This window comes from Sphaeramia orbicularis, chromosome 1 (assembly GCF_902148855.1).
Source record: "Sphaeramia orbicularis chromosome 1, fSphaOr1.1, whole genome shotgun sequence".
Lineage (NCBI taxonomy): Eukaryota > Metazoa > Chordata > Actinopteri > Kurtiformes > Apogonidae > Sphaeramia > Sphaeramia orbicularis.
Genome location: NC_043957.1, coordinates 49741631 through 49763553, shown reverse-complemented (window position 1 = coordinate 49763553; position 21923 = coordinate 49741631). Strand labels below are relative to the sequence as shown.

Below are 21923 nucleotides of genomic sequence, written 5' to 3'. Positions count from 1 at the left end.
GGGGTCAAAGGGGACTTAAGCCAAACACTGACTATGGGTCTGTAAAAGTGAAAGAGGTGGGACTATGACATGCGCGAAACTTTATTGTTAATGAACAATAGGTTCCTTTCCTTCAGGGTACTTTTCAGGGCTTCCACATGACCCCTTTCATCATGTCTTTAAAGTGAAATATGAGCAGAAATGTGTGATAAGATATTTGCTTTATCCTCTTGAAATGAGTCTCACACAAATCATAACCTTCAAAATATTTCTCGTTCACTTGCAAGTGTGTGAGATTTGCGTTAAAAACATACCAGCTAGCATAATTTAGAGATTAAAATACACTGTAAAAAAAATCCAGTTGTGTTTACAGAATAAAACTGGCAGCTGTGATGACCAGCACAATACTGTAAAAAAACACATCAAATGGTAAACATATTTACAGAGTAACATGCAGATTTAACATTGGATTTCAGTGATATTTACATGTTTAAAATGTTAAATTTGCTTTTTTATTACTTTTTCATTAAAAAAAAAAAAAAGTATGAAAATAGGCTGTTTTTCAATATTATGGTTTTGCAATTTAAAGGACACCACATTGTTTTTCAATTTACAGTTTTATTTTCTCTAAACAATAGAAATACATTATTTCTACAAACAAATCTGGTTTTGTTAACATACTCTTCCTGTAAAAACTGCAGCTATATTTGATTTAATTGTTAACACAAAAATCTTTTCAAATAAACAACTTTGCATTGTATTTTCACTTACAGTTTTTTTATGTTGCAATTTTACAACTTGTTGGTGTTGATTCTTTTTTAACAATTATTACCTCCGCCAAGGAGGTTATGTTTTTGCCAGGGTTTGTTTGTTTGTTTGTTTGTCTGTTTGTTTGTCTGTCCGTTAGTGTGCAACATAACTCAAAAAGTTATGGACAGATTTTGATTAAATTTTCAGGGTTTGTTGGAAATGGGATAAGGAAGAAATGATTAAATTTTGGTGGTGATTGGGGGTGGGGGGGCCCATGGGGGGGCCCATTTCCAACAAACCCTGAAAATTTCATCAAAATCTGTCCATAACTTTTTGAGTTATGTTGCACACTAACAGACAGACAAACAAACAAACAAACCCTGGCAAAAACATAACCTCCTTGGCGTGGGGGGGACCCACAGGGGGGGCCACTGATCAGCCTTGGCGGAGGTCTGCGCTCTCCGAGTGCTTCTAGTTTTGAATAGTTGTCATAGAGATTGCAGTTTTAAAATGTAAAATGTCCGCTGAAATGTCAATCGTATCTTTATGTCTTACATAAATGTCCTCCTTTCCAGAAATATCTGCATACTTTTTCTTGTTTATCCTGAGGAATTCTCTTAAATGAGGTGATGCGTGATTGTGAAGTAACAGTATAATGTATGCATTCTGTGGGTTGTCTCCTCTAACATGGCTACAGATTGACTTGAGCAGCATTATAAATATAGTAAAAGCAATAAAGAGGAACAGGTGGTCTTTGCTGCTTCGGCATCAGCTGTAAAAATACAAAAAAAATGTTTAGGAAATGTCAGGGAAAGTTAAGTCTGTAATTATGCTGGTTTGAGGGTGGTGTGACTAATAACACTATCATCAAGGCTATTGAGAAGGCAGGACTGGTAGATCTGTTTGCCTAATTACTGTCTTTTGTAAGCAAAGTCAAGCCTCATAATTAGCCTCAACTGAAAGAACTTAAAGCCCAATAATTAACTCTTTCCTCAGAATCAAAGGGAACTAAATGATAATTAATGTTTTATGAGAGTTAGTAGTGTTTGCATTATTTTTCTTTATTACTGATTCAATACTGTTAATGACACTTATTTAGGTTACATGTAGTATCTGCTGGTTATCACAGGAGTGTAGCTTTATGGCCAAGAAGGGAACACGAGGCCTTCAATTAGCTCAACAGTCCTTTTTCTGTTTGCTTTCCCACTTTGTTTAAGCCCCCAGCCAACTCAGCTGAACCAGGTGCAGCGGTGCAGGCTGAGACATAAAACAAAGCTACGGTTCACATGTAAAGGCCACGAACTGGGCCCCCTTTATCTCACACCAGAACTTATATGTAATTAATGGCACACACAAATTAAGAGCATTTAATAGAAAAAACAAACAAACATAGGTAATCACACGTTCTCACACCTAACACAACACTAATGAACACCAAATTACAAAAAGATCAAATAACGCATTAAAGGTGAATGGACTGCTAATGTTAAGCGTTGAAGAGGTCTGAAGGGGGGTGGGGGGGTGATATCCTGGACACGCAGGGACATGCAGTTGGAGAGCACACTGATGGTCACTTTATCTGTTTTAAGATCTAAGTAGAGCTTTTAAATCTAAGTAATGTTTGTGTGAAAACAAACCTCTGCAGAGATTTGTGTTTAGATTACCCTCAAAGATAATTAGCATCCTTAAATGACAAATTTATGTTTAATTTACTCTGGTTAGAAAGTGTTAAAGGTAAACTTCTTTTCTGTTCTCTATCATCACGAAGAACATTCCAATTTGATAGACTGAAAAAATGTAGAATTGGGTGTTGTAAAGTAATGATTTGTCCCTCCCTCTCTATTATCACTATGGCCATTCCAAACCTCTTCAGATAATTGTAGCACTGTTTTAACGGTACCTTTAGTTCAGAAATACCAACTGAAATGCACTGATGGGGGCAGCTGCTCAAAGGTCTTAGCAGCCTTTAAACGATACCTGCCACTACATGCACTGATGCTTCTGCAGGAGTGGGCTGAGAATACTGACACACACACACACACAGTCTGACAAATTTACTCAGCATATTCTCATGGGTCTTATAGGCTTAAATGTTTCATGTATCTACAGCATGTCTGTGCAAGTCTGTTTATGTATCTCCAAACACTGGTACAAGATCTCAATCAGAGACGCGAGGTATAATTGTGTATAATGAAGTAGCACTCAGCATGTGTGGTCAGTCAGGCACAGCTGAAGTGTGGGTCTTGTAATTGTGTAACAAGTGTGTCTCAGTTGGAGGTCAGAAGTGGACACTCCGTTTCACACCAGGAGTCTTAGTGTCGACCTGCTGGTCAGCAGCTACATTCCTAGACTCAGAGTTAGTGTTGGTCTGTCAAGTCTGGACCCATCGCTGTCTTCTTATCTTCTCACCTTTTTCCAGAAACATGCGGTCCCTTAATAAATCAGTTAAAGCTGAAGCACACCAAAAGAAATATATAACAGTTTTAAAATATTAACCCTTTAAACCCTAAGCCTAAAATTCTCCGCCTGGACTTTTTTTTTTTTTTATTTTGATTAACTGAAAGGTTAGAAAATATGCAGAGACTGAGTCCATTTGCCCATTTTTCCAGACCACTTTATTTTCCAGATTTTTCAAAATCTAGCCATCATTTACAATTTACTGCATGTTACAATTCTGCTAAAACAGCTTCTTCTCCAGCTTCTAGTACAGGTGTGAGTGAAATTACCATAATGACCCAATAAAACCTATGAAGTGCAACACTTCAGGTTTCAGAAATCGTTGGAATTTTTCCAATTGTACAAACAGTGAAAGAGTTACAGCCATCCAAACTGCATATGCACAGGGTGTGTCAGCGATGACATGTCAGGTTTTAAAGAGTTAATAGAAATTGTAGAAAAAATAATGTAAATATAAATTATGCACATTTATGAACTTTCTAAATTGTGTTGTAGAAGGACGTTACAGTATGTGAATGAGTTTAACTATGTGACCCCCATGATCTGATTACAAAGATGTTTATCTCTGAAATAGATAACTCTCGTCTAGTCTTACAGATAAACGGGCTGATAAATGGACTGAACAGAACTATTTGACCCCTTGGTCCTATTAAAACACTGCTCAACAAAGCTTTTCTTGTAAAATGTGTCCGACCAAATGTCCAGACCTATGAGAAGAAACCTTTTATTTCATTCCATCCATCCCCTGATGTATCCTAATAAACGGCACATGCAGTGCATGAGTTGTCAGTATGTGTTAAACATAAAATTTACAACTGTTACTGTGCCAGTGACCTCAGACTGCAGGTCAGTCTGGGTTATTCTCTTGGTTTACTGGGAATTTCTATTAGAAAAGCAATAACACGCAAGTGACCAGGTCAGAAACTCCCTCCAGCCATTCACAGTGGATACTGTGGCAATAAATACTTGGTTTTACTAGTGGATACAGATCTCACAAATATCCTTGTCCATAAAGACCCACAGAGGAGTAAACTCTCACACATCTTGAGATATCATCAGACATCTCAAAATGTCCGGACTAAATCCTAAATATTTGAGAATAATCATAAGTATGTTCATTTACAATCGAATACGCCCAAGCACACTGTACTGTTGGATTATTTGTACTCAGTGTTCTCAATAATGTCTCCCGAAGTAGTGTAGAATCCTTACTTTTTATGCTAACAGGCTAATATTTATGTTTAGCTAAGCCACTAATGTAGCTTGCCAACACATAGAAAAGCTATTATTATGGCTTTACAAGTCCTACAATGTTTTACTGCAGATGCCATACAACAAACAGTCCGTGTACAGACCTTTGAGTCTGAAAAGTAAAGTTGTGGAACTGAGTCTCTGTTTCTGTGTTTATCTCTGTAGATGTAGGAGCTAACTTATGGTTACAGTCACCCTGTCAGTCCTTTAACAAACTTGTAAATTGACATGACAGCAGGTTATATGTCAGCTCACAAGGTCTGCCCTCTTGAATATGAACAAAAACATTCTGTCAGGCGTGTGTAGTCTGCTGTACTCTGAGATGAAGATGACTAACACAGAACACTCCAACTTCTAAATTAGTGCAGATGTTGCCAGTGGTGTGAAACACATTGCATCAGGCTATAAATATGAACAGTCTGTCAAATATTCACCATCAGAGACAGGTGAAGAGTTTGATAACTTTATGTGGCAGCGTGCAACTAAATTCAACCACGAGTCTTAGTCGAATAATTTGTAAAAATGCTGCTTGATAATTTGGTTGGAAGACAATATAATTTGTCTTCTCTTTTCCATGGTGAAAAGTTTTTGGTACAGTTAACATGGTTGATTGAAAATATGTCAGATTCAGATGGTCAACATGTCATGTTTTGCCCATGTGATTTTTAAAGTAGTGGTCCTCATGGAACATGTATATGTATATGTAAGTGTGTGTATATGTATACTGCATATATGTATATGGTTGTGAATATATATATGTGTGTGTATGTGTGTGTGTGTGTGTGTCTGTGTGTGTGTGTACATATTACTGGTGTTTAGACTAAGGGATGAGAGCTAATAAGCTATGCTATATGACTCTTTTTCGCTTTTCCTTTTTTTGAGTGTATTATTTTTTGCTTCCTTGAATTTTCATTTCTATATTATGTTGTGCAAAAAAGTCAATTAGTAGCAATCAGGAAGCTTGTACCATTTCCATATTCGAAATAAATCAACTAAAAAAAACCCAAAAAAACCCCCTGCATATTCTTTTAGTTCAAGAAAGCATCAAATTTCACTTTTCTACTAATTAAACTAAAGAGAAAAAAAAGAGTCTTTATATTCAGAGAAGATGAATCAGTCTCTGCTTTCCCAACACTATACATCTGCAGCTCTGGAGAAGAATCATAGAGCTGGTTGGTTCCAGTGTTATGCGATCATTCCGAGTTGGGAGAGGAATGCACTTCCTTGGAGACTCCAGACTCCAAGTCCACAGACAGAGCTGGGCCTGGAAGTAAAGTGGTATCCCGACCAGACAGGTGTGTACGTGAGAGGGAAGGCTCCAGGGGGATCCCCTTTCAAAGCCCTTCGTCACCCCACTCCCAGCTCTGCAGAAATCCAACCCAATCTCAGATAGCCCCATAACCCACAGACTTCCACTGGCTGCTCTTAGGAGGGCACATCCCTAGAGAGTGCAATGATACTGACGAAGAAAAGTCAACGCAAAAGAGCTAAGACGGTAGTTAAATGATTATCCATCAGTTTGTCTCAACGCTGTTAATGTTTTCTGCCAAACGGCACGACTGTATGCAGACTGACACGGCCATGTTACACCCTGACTTCCTAACAGTGTTTTGGGATCTTACATGTCACCCGTGTCAACAGTCACCAGGAGATTTACTGGTTAATGGAGCCACAGCCGGGGCCCCCTGCTACTTGAAGAAGCCAAGGCCTTTCCATCCCCCCTCCACCTCACCTAACTCTGTTCACACTCTTCCTCCTTCCCCTCCTCCTTCAGGGTGTTAATATTCTTTTTCTTTTGTAAGTTTACCTTTTAACCTAATTTTTCACCTGTTTTCCCCCCTTGGTTTCAACTTACTTCATTCTACCACACACTTAGTTCTCACATGACCGTTTTTTGATGGTATTCTGTCTCTGTTTCTCTTTTTGCCCTAATTCTTGAGTGTTGATTTATGGTGGTAGGAGGGCTGCAGGGTGGGGAGTTATGATGTATGGCTGCAGTGGTTATTCTTATCTGCTCTCATATGGCAAAGCTGTCACTTCATCCAGTCAAGCTGTTGTTGAGTTACCCTCACTCCTTTTCTTTTTTGTTCTTTTCTTGTTAGCTTCCTTCATAACTTTCAATATGATTTACGCTATGATTCATATTTAGATGAGATGAAAATCCAAAAATACATCCGACTTCATGCTCATAGTGGTCATGTTCAATAACTTACTTTTCTTGGCTGGAAGTAGCATTTTTTTTATTAAATAAATCTTTTTTAAAGATGTAGATGCATGCAAAACATTGATAGTTTTAAACAAATATCAAGATGTCAAAAAGAAAAATTGTCCAATCAAATAAATTAACATAATGCAAGGGTTTACAAACACACAAAAGAAAAAAAAAATTGATTAAAATATTAAAGATATAGAGAAAAGAAAATACAACAGAGAGCAAATTCAGTCCATTTTGAAGAGTTGTTCATCTTATGAATTGTGAGGTTTTTTGACAATTTCTAGTGAGTGGATACATTTTTCAAATTCAGTCATAAAGACTTTAAAGTTTGGGAGTGTTTTGGCATTTTTACTTTTGTGTATGTGGAATTTACCCAATAAACTGATCGGATTAAGTATAAATTCAAGATTACACATCATGTTCAAAGTATATAATTACATTTTGAGATGTTAAAACTATATTTTTATTACATTTAGATACAATAAAGTTTTCAATTTTAGACCAAAAGTTAGAAGTTCCACATTTGTTATTGTGTTATTAGATTTCTCTATTGTGACACATGCATCTGTGTCATCATGTAGCAAGAAAGTGGTGAAGAGGATGTGAACCTGTCAAAATAAGATTTGCAACATCCTGCAAAGATTGGCTGTCCTGAAATCGTGATCTAGCCCCTGTAATGTGTCGATTTACAGCACATGCTGCTGCTGTCCGGAAGGAATGATAAGTTATTTATACATGTAATCATGCAGCATTCCTGACATGAATATTTTGGAACGCATAGAGGAAGCTAAATGGAGAATTCACTGTCAGAAAAAAAATATTATTCCTCTGTCACAGATTGAAAACAAAGGTGAAAAGTTTGAGAATTTTAAATATTTATTCTCATCAACTTTTGACACCTCCCTCATAAAACAGGTTTTAAATAATTCCCTGATATTTAAATACCAATCATAGCTGACAGGAAGCTCTCAGTATTTATATCAACAGGATGATTAATGGGGAAATGTAATAATGGCGATGCTTGTCACTTGATGAGGATATTCTTAGAAGGTTGCTCTAACTTGCATCATGCTGTAAAACGTCAAAGCCCTTTCTCTCCAATGATATCTCATGCCTGACCCACTATCCGACTGCATCTATGTATGGAGCAGCGTGGCTGTGTAAATGTGAGCCCATGAAAAATGTGCTGAGGAAGTTGGTTGGTACAGGGAAAATCCAAAGCTGTTAAATCCTGCATATGTTTTAACAGTGCTTTGTTGGCAGAGTGTAGCTAAATGATACTTTATATTTCAACATGATCGTTAATATGCCGAGTCATCGTCATGTCAGTGTCAGTGATATTCAGGTAAATATTGTACACAAATACACGCATGAGCCACTGATGTGATTTGCAGCTCTAGGTGACGTCCGGCAGCTTTTAATGACAGTCTGGAAAGAATCCAGTTGAAGCTCCTTAACCCAGAAAGACCCAAACGACCAAAACCATCTACTGATCAAAACTGTTTAATACATGTTGATCCAATAATTCTATCAATACATGGAAACAACTGGTGTAAAATACAGTTTGTCATCCTTTCATGGTCACCAGATATGACCCATTTGGATGTTCAGAGGCTCTGTAGTTACCATGGAAACACTGTCATTTTCTACAACATTGATTCACCAGTAAAACCCATGGTGTTTGATAAATGCAAATGGACGGAGACACTTGGTTTATGTTCAGTTAATTATATATTTTTGCTGAAAAAGACACTTTTCTTCAGTTTTCTCTATTTCTGATATAAGAACCCCCAACTTTAATCTGAGATTTATTGAGAATCTACATGATCAGTAAACTAAATATAGGAAAATAATGTATTTTCACAAAAAAAAAAAAAAAAAGCAAAATGCAGAGGATAATATTATAATAAATATTGATAAAACATTTAAGAAAGGTTAAATATGGAGAAAAATTAATTTTTGTAAGTGCCACAAAAGTAACACTGGGTCTTTATGGGTTAAATAAAAGATGAAAATAACAGAGGTGAGGGGTTTGTGTCACAATTTTAAGGAAAGTCCCACTTGATTCTGTCATTTCTGTTTCTGATATAATAACCCTCAACTTTAATCTGAACTTTAAAGAACATCTACGTGATCAGTGAATTAAATAGAGGAAAGTACCTGATTTTCACTGTAAAAACACACAATACATAGGATAATATTATAATTAATGTTGAAAAAGCACTTAAGAAAAGTTAAATATAAAGGAAAAAACTATATTGGAGCTGCCATTTAAGTAGCACTGGGTCTTTATGGGTTAAAGAGGAAAACACCACCATACTTCTTTAATATTCACCCCATGCCTCTGTCAGTCATTGACATTAATCACTTCACAGCAGGGACGTGTAGAAATACGCAAAGCCAATAAAACTTTTCATCCCAGCAGAAATTATGATGATTGCTAGTTTGGAAAGCTAATGGAAATATGAGCTTCACCAGGCTGCTACTGTGTGTGTTAGATTTGATAGGCAGACTAATATAGAATATGTGTCATAAAAATTTTACAATCACAACCATTAATCATGAGACAGCCGCTATATTTGCAGCTTTTTCTCTCTCTCTCTTTTTGACCAAAGTTAAACCATGTATCTCTGAACCCCCTACCCGGCATTTTTATTATTTCTTGATATGTGGAGACTCATGCCAGCTCCAGCCCTCAGTGTCTGACAGCATGTACAAAAGGAGTCAGAGAAAGGGAGATTCCCTTCTCTTACAATGTGGAGGCATGCCATGGTGGTAGATTTGGCCCACCCAGACTGCAGCCTGCTGTCCCTCTCAGTTGTTCATCCCCTCGGTGAACAAAGCCGACACAGGGAAGAAGGGGAACATGGGAGGGGGGGTGCAGAGTACAGCTGTCACTCTGCTCCACATAACATGGGAGATTGGCGGGAAGGAAGGTTTTGTGGGACACAGGGAGACACACTGACAAAGACAGAGATCTTTGCTTTGATCTTCTTGAAAGGGGCCAGAAAACAAGTCTGGTTGTGTAGCTTTGTTACGTGTGAGAAGACTGAGGAAGCTGAATTCAAGTTTGTCATGTTAATTGTGCAGTATCGTCACATTCCTGCATGAAAATATCTACAAATGAAACGGTGCACGTTATATATTTTGTTGACTTATTTTTTACATTACATGAAAAGCTCAAACTCAGAAAATTATGTATTTTATTCAGTCATATTCAATAGCATCCTATCTTCTGTATAAGGAAACAGTAAACTGCAACTGCACATCAGGACAGGGCCATTTTATTGATATATATTCCAATATTAATCCAGGTTAATACAATGTGCAACTAATGATTTATGTTAGTCACTGACCTAATGTGTAAGGTAATGTAATGCTAAAAGTAGTGATGTCAAACGATTAAAATTCTTAATCAGATTAATCACTGGGTTGCTGTGGATGAATTTCAATTAATCACGATTAAATATAATTCATATATCAACAACATATATGTGCTTAATGTGTTTGTCGCAAGCTGGGCGACACGTTAGCCAAAGTGCTAGCAGAATCCCTGACTAATGTATGCTTCATATAATATGGTATTTTCAGCTGGAAGTGTTTCGGTGAAAACAAAACTCCTTCCTGCAAAGTGTGTATTATACTTTATGTCGGTCGACTGTTCCGTCTTGTTTTTTTTGTCTTCATATTTCCATCCAGAGGGCCAACCTGCTGTTTAGTGTCTTCCATCTTTATGTGTTGGTTCTGCTGCCTGTCACTAGCAGATCAACTGCCTACTTGTTCATGTGCGATGCTAATTCTACTTGGACAAACTGCCCCAAATGCGTTGGCAGAGACGTTCAGAATCATTCTGCACTGCAGATGGGTTACTTGCATTCAAATTTTTAATCAGATTAATCATGATGATGGTTTAATCTGCGTTGACAGCCCTAGTTAAAAGTAAATTATCCCGAAGTAAATTGACTCATCTAATGTTAAATGAGAAGTTAACATTATGCTAGCTAACATTACTTGCAGCTATTTCATTAGGATACCATAACATGAATACAAGACACTAAACATAATGGGAATAAAACTTTAACACATTATCTTGTCTATAAACTACAGTTGGGAATCGTAGTTGTAAGGCCGATACAATACGCATCTTGATACAATACGCATCTCGATACAGCATATCCGATGTCTATCCGATGTCATCTACGATGTGTTACGATACAATTCTCATCCAAATGATGATACAGAACAATTAAGAACATTATGATTCAAGACATTCAGTCTGGTAAAAAAAAAATATGCAGTGCAATTCAATGAGCTTGATTATTTATCAAATATGACCATGATTTTTGTGCAATTTCAGAACACGTGCCTCACATACAGTCACATGAAAAAGTTTGGACTTTGTTTCCAAAGTCGTTTCTCTGCATGTTTCTAACACTCAACTTCTTGCCCATTCGCCGAATCAATTTGTAATGTAATGTATTTGTAATGTAGGTAATTCAGTAAAAGGTTCTGTCACTTTAAGAGACACCTGCAAAAGGTATTCTGGGATGCACTGTTAGATATGTATGTCACTGTTTAAGGAAGTATCTCCAGTATGTACGGCAGTATTCAATGCAGTTGATATAGTAAGAAGTACATGTTCAGAAACCACATGTCGTCACCTCCCGTCTATGTCTGGTCAGATTCAGATACAGACATTACAGTATTCATTTAGGTACTCGTGCCACAGTGCATCCACAGAGCTCAGACTGTTAGTGTACAGTGTACAGATCCACAATTCTGAGGCACACGCTAACATGGGTCTGAAGAAATGAATAATTTTACCTAAATAAAGAGCAACACTTTTAAATGCAAGTAAAAAGATATTCTATTGAACAGACCAAATTTTATCTATACAAATATTCAGTAACCGATGCATCGCGATATCATTCCAAACTTTTCATTCACTGGCAGGTTCTCTACCGGTGCAGTCAGATTGTGCACACGGGTGTGGGCGTATCGATACATATCAGATAATCTTCTCATCCCTAATATATTGCACATTATATCAGATAGATTTTCATCAGCAATGAAGGTAAAATCAACAACTCCAATGATCCCAGTGTATTTCACTAAATCGTCAAAATAAACTTTTGTCATTATTACTGAAAGACCCCTCACTATATGTTTTTGTAATGATATTCACTTATTCTGTGTGTAACAACTAAATAATACTTTATCCAAATTCTAACTAAATATGGACTTTTAAATGGTATGTGGCAAAAGATGCAGTATTTGATTTAAAATCCACTGTGTGTGCATACGTAAGTGAATGTTTCTGCCTCATTCAGAAAACTGGCTCTCTGTCTCACTCCTTCAAATGATGCTGGAACCTGGAGCTGCCTGATGCCAAAACAGAGGCAGCTTTTTGTCTTGGCTGTGTTCATTTGATAATCCTTGATGATAGCCACGGACTAAGCCTCTTCTCGTATCAGCTCCAAATAGGGCTCGCTGCCAGGACACACTTTCTGCTGCTCAGAAACAATTTGATAATTGTAGTGTGTCAAAGACTTTCTTTTTTTGTAGCTCTACATCAGGCTGGAACGAGGAGTTTTCCAGTGTAGATGAGGATTTGATTCCCTCTCATTAAAGTCATTAAAGACATGTGAAGCAGAGCAGACTGATGGAAAGGCTTATCAGGCAGACGTTTGTCCAAATACAGTCACATAGCCGTATAGTCTCCTAACAAAATGCAATCTAAATTGATCTTTTTTATGCATGTACTGTATCAACGCTTGAAGAATGTGGAGAGAGCAAAGACAGACATGATACATGTTTCCTGTATTTTTAGCCGTGACTGTTGGAAACCTGAGCATGGCTGAGGGTAATGGTGCCCACTGGGTGCTGCTGCCCCATTTCTGCTGTCATTAACCAAGACATAGGCTTCAGTATCTGCAGGCATGTGTCTGTGTGCGCAGGCCAAGCTGCAATTAACACTCAGTTTAATCAAAAAATAACAACGCCTTTAGTTTGTGAGGAAGATGAATGGAATCCGTCCTGCATATTCAGCATCATAACACATATATATGAGCTTCTGTCACTTATTTACATATAATTATAACGTGTTTTTGTTTACATGCCCACCAGCAAATGGTGCTTTATTGTTGTATTTAAGAAGGTCAAGGCTGAGCTGTTTCTGATGCTCAACTGCTTATTTTTGAGGAGCAGATTTTAGAGTTCTGAAGTTTTCACTAGTCTTTCACTTATATTTACTTTTTCAGTTTATTGTGAATTAAGGTGATTATTTCTTTCTAGGATACTCAATAGGAATACTCTGAAATTTTTTTTAGCATTTATTTATTTATTTATTTATTTATTTTTAACATCTGCAATTGCACATTGTCATTTTATGCAACCTTAAATGTTTTTTTTTGTTTTTTTTTTACTTCTCTCTCTTTCCTTCTTTCTTTTTCTCTGCTAAAAGCCTGACTAAGGACTGGAGATGGAAACTAGCAATAGTTATAATCTCTTTTTGTGAATCATCAGTTACTACAGCTTGTTTATAACAGGTAGAAGTTATACTATATAATTTGCATTCTCCCTATCAAATAAACTTAATGAATAAATCAATTCAAAATTTAAGCTTTAATGTGTTATTGGAGGACCTAACAAGACTTTATTACTTTTGTGATTTTTTTTAATGTATTGTTATGTAGAAAATCAACGTCAATGAAGTTACCATATTTGGTTCCTTACCCATAAGTGGCAAAAAAAAATAAAAATAAAAATAAAAAAATAAAATACAAAGTTTACATACTTATACAAGAAAAACACATGTAAGGTGAAAAGAACATGTATTTTAAAACACTAGAACATCACTTTTAGAACATTAGATCAACATAAGTGCTGTTCCAGACCCCTGTCCACACCCACATTATCCCTTTGAACATCATTCCTTACATTAGCACCATTATTTCATGGTACCTAACAAAGCAGGTATACTCACACTTCATGCAGAGGTGGACCTTACAGACACTGAAGACCACATTGGACATGATTGTTTCCTCACTGTCCTCATTGTAACGGTTGCTGTCGCTGTCTTGTAATGTATTTGGAAATGGCCAAAAATAGTCACTTGACCGATAAAGGGTTATATAAGTTTCAGTCTGTTTATAATTTTATTCTCATTTTGACAAATTTTTCTTAAAGTTGTTTTTAACTTTGGTGCTGATTTTCTTTTTTTTCTGGCATTATTAAGAAGACTTTGTTTCCTTATTTATTAAAAGTCAAAAGACATTATATTCTTGTACACCATGAACCATGTTAAAAGCATTTTTATTTTTACCCTGTGTCTTTTTACTCTATTTTATTGCGTTTTATCTTGCTTTAAATGCTTTTGACCTGCTGTTTTCATATTCTATCATATTTTTTGAAAGTTGCTAGCAAAATAAAGTGTATACTATTATTATTATTATTATTATTATTGTTGCTATTATGAATAGTAGTTGTAGTAGTAGTAATAGTATAGCACCTCAAGCAAATCTTTAAATGGTATACATAAAATATAAGATGATTTTACCTGTTATTCTCCAACATATTAGTTTGTTTTCATAGGAGGCATACAGTTTTTGTTGCACATGTTGAGCTGAAGTGATCTGTTTAATAAAAAAAATTTTAAAAAATGCTGCTTTTGACTAGGCAGCATTTTTTTTTTTTCACCACAGTGTGTCTATCGTCACATTTACAGATAATTAATGGAAGTAGAGATATGTCTCAGAGATATTAATCCGTAAAATCCACTTGTTGCTATTGTTTTGATCTAAATGTCTTTTGTCTTGGTGAGCATTATTTGTCCATGTTGTGACTCTGTGTGGTTTGGCTTCAGTTTTGACATGTGGGTTGGAGGAAGTGGCCCCCTTCCCATCCTAGATACCCTCACTCAACCCCCCAGTGTTTTCATTCTCCCCGGTCACATAGCAGAAAAACAGCAGCCATTTTCCTCGCAAAGGCGGAGCTGAGCTTACTGCTGGTGTATTGTGAAGACAAGTAGAGGCGTTTTTTACTATTGTTCTCTTTGTCCAGGTCGGCTTTATGCCACAATTTTTCCCCCTGACTGTATCACATCCTTGAGCTATGATTTAAAAGTTAGCCTACTGTGTAAAAACTGTAAAAACCTCCCTTTATATAAGGGACCCAATAAAGTGCCCTCACTCCTCTAAGCATCTTTAGCAGCGTTAGGTCAACAGAGTCGCTGTCACTGTGAGCAGTCATGCAAGATTAAAGAGCCACAACCCTCTGTAACCTCCCTGATCCAAGAAATCCACTGAGTTTGACCCATTTTACATCTTAAGTCCCCAGAGCTTTCACTGGACGATGAGACATTTGGATGCTTTGCCGCAAAAAAAAAAAAAAAAAAAAAAAAAAGATTCAGATTATCTCACAGATCCCGACATCTTAAATATCTCCCAAGGAGCCAGCATCAAGTCAGTGACCATGACTGAGCTGACAGCTTTCGTTTGAGGGATTACATGAGTCATGAGATAGTATGGATTAAGACTTATGGATGTGGATCAGCGGCAGGTGACTGTGAGCTTTTAGATGGTTCATGTTGAGTGCTTTGATGAGATGTGTGCAGGTTCTCTCACAGATAATAAGACCTTTTCACAGCACACATTTGGGCTTATCACAGCAGGAAAAACACAGGTGATCTAATGACATTAATGATGGATCTGTTCCATTCAAGAGTCCCGGAAAGCCGTGCCTCTGAGCCAGAATGCACAAACCCAAACCCTGAAACTGATGCATCTCCATGGAATGCAGCAATTGGGAATTAAAGTAATTACATCTGCTCATTTTCTGCCATAATGAGTCAAAATGTCTGCAGTGAAAAAGGTCTGTAGAAAGGTAGAGCACGTACAAAACTATTGTCCTTTTAACCACTGTATCTATCTGTCTGTTTGTCCATCCGTCTATCTATCTATCTATCTGTCCGTCCGTCCGTCCATCCATCCATCTATCCATCCATCCATTCATCATGGTCATCAGATATGACCCATTTGGATGTTCAGAGGCTCCGTAGTGAATGTGGAAACACCGTCATCTTCTACAACATTAATTCACCAGTAAAACCCATGGAGTTTGATCAATGACAGTGGATGGAGATGCTTGTTTTATATCTGGTTAATCATATATTTTGATTAAAAAGTGACTTTTTCTTTGGTTTTCTCTGTTTTTGATATAATAACCCTCAATTTTACTCTGAGCTTTAATGAACATCTGTATGATCAGTAAATTAAATACAGGAAAATACATCATTTACACTGAAAAGATGCAAAATACAGAGGATAATATTACAACAAATGGTCATAAATCACTTAAGAAAGGTTAAAAATAGAGAAAATATCCTTTGGGAACTGTCATAAAAGTAGCACTGGGTCTTTATGGGTTAACTTTAGCAAATCAAAGCTCTCACTTGGCAGGCAAAATGTTCCTAAAATCTTATTAAGATGAACCAATAAAAGGGTCAAATTTAACAGATGAGATCCAAATGACACCTGAGACACAAGTATTTAGTAATTCTCCAGGGAAGTTCTCTATCTATCTATCTATCTATCTATCTATCTATCTATCTATCTATCTATCTATCTATCTATCTATCTATCTATCTATCTATCTATCTATCTATCTATCTATCTATCTATCTATCTATCTATCTATCTATCTATCTATCTATCTATCTATCTATCATCCTTTGGAGGCCATGACAAAAATAGTTCTAAGTCTTTAAGGCTTTATAAAATAATAAAACAGCATTGAAAATAGATGATAAACTGAATTCAAACCTAAAATGACTGTGAACAAGAGGAAATCCAAAATAAGTCTGCTTCTGTTGAGGCCCAGTGATGTGAGGTTTAGGGAAGTCCAGGTATTAAGTTATCATGTTACCCTTCCAAAATTAAAATCCCCACCTGATTCCTTTTTATCCTTGAGCTCTGAGCAGTTTGTATGCCTCAGTGGCTCATAACAGATTGTTTCCTTTTTGTACTGCACCGTGAAAGGAACTTGAATAAAGCACTTTTTCTCTTTCTCGCTCTTCAGGTGGAAATAAACTGAAGCCTCAGCCATTCCGGCTCAACTGGGCGTGGATCTCTCTGGAGAGGGAGTATTATTTAGTGGATGAGGACGCCAAATTTCTGGAGGTGACACTCAAACGCAGAGGCTACCTCGGGGAAACCTCCTTCATCAGTAAGTGTCATGAAACCGACATGCTTTTCACAGTGGCGGCTGGTGAAATTATTTTTTGGTGGAGCACAGTATTCAAGTCAGCTTTCGGATGTGCTATAACCACATATCCCCACTAGGGTACGCCAAAGCACATGCACCACTATTTTAAAATATTAATTTAAATAAAACTAAAAATGCACAGCATGTTTTTTCAGTTGTTTATTTTTTATATGTAAATTTTACCCGTCTATCCTTCAAGCATACACATTTTTCCATGACTATTGTTTATTGTCAGGCACATCCCTGACAAGTGTCTTTTCGACTAATAGTATGGACAATGCATTTAGACCAGGGGCGAAGGTAGTACAAATAGATCGCATGGCATTAAAGCAGTGGTTCCCAACCTGTTTTGGTTCATGACCCCATTTTAACATCACAAATGACCCCAGACATTCAAAACAGAGACTTTTTTTTTTTGCTAAAATTATTTTGTTTTTGATCATGTACTAGTTTGCTATACTATATTGCAAATAAACATTAATTTTAGACGACATTTAGTCTATATAATGTACATTATTATGGACGGAGACAAAAAAAGCCAGGTGTAGATTACTGCACAAAGTGAGAATTTTATTTTCCTTGGTCAGGATATGTACAGTCAGTCCAGCTTGGATTTACAAGGCTGACAATTAATACTGAACAAACAATAACTCAAATTATGAATTATGAAAGAGCCGCAGCATCTGAAACTGACCACAATGAACATTTGAAAGATAAACAGTACCACAGTGCTTCAGTTTCAGCTTCACAGTTTGTCATGTCTTTTATGTGATTGTGATTGTCTCTCTCAACTCACAATAATTTTTTTATTAGTAAGTTTTTTATCTTTTATTTTCATCAGTTACTAGAAATTTCAGGCGACCCCGTTCGAAGTTTATTTGTGGTGGTGTCTCATCTTTTATTTATATTATTTTTAATCACATTGGCTCTTAATTCTTGTGATGTTCTTGCATATTTTAGTATGGATTTAGGGTTGTGCAATAGTCTTATTTACTTATCTGTTGGTGCTGTACACTGTCCCATGCTTCAGGATGCCATGTCATAGTATGGTTAGTGTTATTTATTGGTGTCATGTGTTTGTACTGTGATGTCTTTTTGTTTTGTACTGTGTTTTTTGTGTGGTGTTACATTTCCCTTGCACTGCTGCCCACAGCCAACTTCCCCTTGGGGGCAATAAAGTATATCTTATCTTATCTTATCTTAATCTTATCTTAAAGGGGGAACCTTGGGTGCAGATTGTTTTGCCCCAAACAGGAAACACGACTTGACTACTCACTAAACAACCAAAAACACTTTTAACCTACACTTGAATGCAGATTATACATGATACTTACAGGCTGTATCATGTATAGCTTGGTTATTTATATTAATGTTTTTGTGAGATTATTTTATGTGACTCCTATTGGAACGGTGCCCTAGCTGCCTCTATTGATAAGCCACTACTGGTTTTTCATTATGTTTTGGATTTAGGTGACTGGATTTAATTATACATTTCTATTTTGAAGATGATTTGCGCACACTTTCTACTGAAAATAATGAGTAATTCTTTGCATCCTTTAAGATTATGCCACTAGACAACATGCCTTATTACAATGGTATCTTGAAGATTTACGGCCCATTTAATTACTCCCTTCTTCTGTATTCTCTTATCACCATGCCATTTTAAAGGCTGCACTTGCCATAAAGCATCAACATAACTCACTCGTTTAACGCCTGTGCAGATTCCTGTAAGGACACAGGACACTTCCAGTTTACTCCTGAAGTTACACCGACAGTAACAGCGTGGTCACATCCTAAATGCTGCAGAGCCTTTGTCCTCTTGTTTGACTGGCACTCCATTTTCTGTCTCTGTAAACAAAAAAAGAAGAAGGTCTAATCAAAAGTATGCCTAACCTTTTCCAGGACAGTCCGCAAGGAAATGTCATCATACTGCTCGTGTTGGCATCATGTACAACAGATTAAACATGTGTTACCATGTGTGTTTATTCCTCTGTTTTAATAGATGCATGAGACTTGTATAGACATCCTGTAAACTCATATGATATGTTGAAATATGTTGATGTATTCTGTATTCATGTCAGAGTCATTATGGTTTCTTATTAGAAATTCCCATTACTTCTTATTTCTATTTCATCTTTCAGTTTTATTTTCTAGTTCAGTTATGTTTTATATGTGTTCAAGTAGTTTTATTTATCTTTATTTGTTGTTCTTATCTTGGAGGAATTGAATAGTTTACACTGATTTTGTTTTTGTGTTGCTTTCATTTTTTTCTCATATTTATGAGAAAATGTTTTATTTGTAGAGGCACAAAGCCCTTTTATTCTTGGGCATCATGAACCATTAACACTAGGGAATAATGAACAGTAACCTTTTTTTTTGTGTAGTTTTATTGTATACATGTTATTTCAAAGTGTTTCACTACATAGTGCAATTTTCTAATCTGATTTACATTTTTTGGATTCCGTTTATATTTTCATCCAGCTAAATTTAAAAGAATATGCTGTTTTGCTATTTATATAATTATTATTTATGTGCTTGTTTAGTCATAGTCAGTTCATTACTGATAATTATAGCAGTGGTGTTCTTCTTAATATGTAAATTATGATTTGACTTGACTACATGACGGATTATCAGTACTCTGGCATTGATAAAAATAAAACCTTGTAATAAACATGAACATGTCACTCCCACAGGTATCGCCACCAAGGATGGTACAGCTGAAAAAGACAAAGACTTCCGTGGCAAAGCCCAGAAGCAGGTTCAGTTCAACCCCGGCCAGACCACAGCCACCTGGAAGGTGAAGATCTTTACTGACCAGGAGTTTGAGACGTCAGAGACCTTTGAGATCCAGCTGTCAGACCCAGTCATGGCTGTGCTGGAGTTTCCCGACACCGCCATAGTGGAGATTGTGGACCCTGGAGATGGTAAGACCTTCATATGTCGGTCATCAGAATAAAATTAGAGCTGTAGCTATTGATTAATTTTGTAATTGACAGCGATCTATTGATTTGATTCGATTAAACAATTATGTGAACAGGTGAAAAATTAGTAAAAATATGAAAATAAATGTCTGAAAATGACAAACATGTATATGTATGTGTGTGTGTGTGTGTGTGTGTATATATATATATATATAAAACAAGTCAAATGACATCTACAAAAAGTATTTGCACTGCAGTCTTCAGTAAATTTGTATCCAACTTACTAACTTTCTATCAACTTAAGATAGAACTAACATACAACTACAAAAAATAGACAGATTTTTTTTAATATTTGTGCTTAAAAGTTTAAAGAAGTAATTGATGAAAAGTGAGCATATAGACTTTTTCTGCCTGCATCTGATCTACGCTCCATGTTGTTTGTGTTGATCCTGGCGTCTTAAGCGTCACAATAAGCGTCCGTGTGAAACACAACAGCATAACTGATGTGTATCAGCAGCAAAATCAAAAAGATGAAGGAAAATTGTAATTCAGTCATTTTTTTTTTAAAATCGATTCAACTCAATTTATTGATTAATTGACTCAAATCTAAATAAAATACAGCTTCTATTATTAAAAGATTCTCAGTGAGTCAATTTCTTATGCATTGTTACTCATCCTCTTGGTTTTTCTTCCTAAACAGAGTCAACTGTGTTCATTCCTCAAGCTGAGTACAAGATTGAGGAGGATGTGGGGGAGTTGCTGGTGCCGGTCCGTCGTTCAGGAGATGCCAGTCAGGAGCTCATGGTTGTTTGTTACACTCAGCAAGGTATGACTGATGGAAATTTATGCACATTCCAATCCGAAACACTTAGGAGTCCCTGGATGCACCTTTGCATCAAATCTCAACTGATTTAAGATGGCGTATCAGCAGAAGGAGCTTCGCTGAGTCTGCATTTCAACTTGCGCTTAAAATGCAAATGTCAAAGTAATACTGGGAAGTCAATTGTGTTGAAAGGCCAAATAAAAGCAGACTTAAAATACACAATAAAAACATAATATTTCAGTAATATAGACAGTAAAAACATTCTTTCAAAGGGAAGTGCTTGCATGAAAAAAAAAAGAAAACAAAAACCATGTCACCACATTTGGTGGAAAGGTTACATCAGCCAATTAGATGTGTGGTATCTTGTGACACCAGATTGTTTATATAAATAGATGTGGTTTTCTGAGTTGTAAAAATGGTTCATTGAAGATGCTTGTGGCATCACATTGCGACACCAGATTGTTTTGTAAGGCATTGTCTGCATTTTTATGTAAATAGTTATATGTAACTTTGTTATTTGCTAAATTTGTGATTATTTTTTCAAAGTTCATTTTAAGTTGTAAAAAAGACTTCATTCAACATGTTTTTGGTGAAAAACAGTCAAGAATCTAACTTTTTCCTACTCGGATATCATGTGTATTGTGTGATTTTAGGCTCAGTGTTTTAATACAGCATGTCAAATAAAAAAAAAAGCTGTGAACTCACACAGGTGAGGTTGTACTTGCTACCTAACATGACAAGATAAACAGTTTTAGAATGAGAAACATAAAGGTAAAATCAAAAACATTCCAAAAACTGCCAAAATACACTCAGACTCCTAAGGGCTACAGAAATATATTTGGCATCAGTATTGACAGAAAAATGTCTGATGCTGATATTTATTTAAATTATCATTATGTCTTAAGTGTGTGTGTGGCATATGCACTTTGGTGTTAATATCCTCAAATAAACTAATACAGTTTCATCTCATATCCTCCTTGTATTCTATATTTCTTCAGCTACAGCCACTGGTACCATACCCAGTACTGTGCTGTCCTACTCCGACTACATCACCCGACCGGAGGATCACACCAGCGTTCTGCGTTTTGACAAAGACGAGCGAGAGAAACACTGTCGCATCATAATCATTGATGACTCCCTGTATGAGGAGGAGGAGAGCTTCAATGTGAGCCTCAGTATGGCCATGGGTGGTCAGGTGGGCGCCAACTACCCCTCTGCTAAAGTTACCATCCTGGCAGACAGCGACGACGGTGAGTAGAGCAGC

At 36.5% G+C, this 21923-nt stretch overlaps 1 protein-coding gene across 1 annotated transcript in view; it reads left to right on the top strand.

Moving 5' to 3' along the window:
- The window catches only part of frem3 (Fras1 related extracellular matrix 3), a 54746-nt gene that overhangs the window by 6095 nt on the left and 26728 nt on the right, over nucleotides 1-21923 (top strand). The window contains exons 3-6 of the mRNA XM_030140714.1: nucleotides 16730-16876; nucleotides 19609-19839; nucleotides 20537-20662; nucleotides 21658-21909. Coding sequence (XP_029996574.1) covers nucleotides 16730-16876; nucleotides 19609-19839; nucleotides 20537-20662; nucleotides 21658-21909 — 756 coding nt within the window. The remainder of the gene's footprint in view (nucleotides 1-16729; nucleotides 16877-19608; nucleotides 19840-20536; nucleotides 20663-21657; nucleotides 21910-21923) is intronic.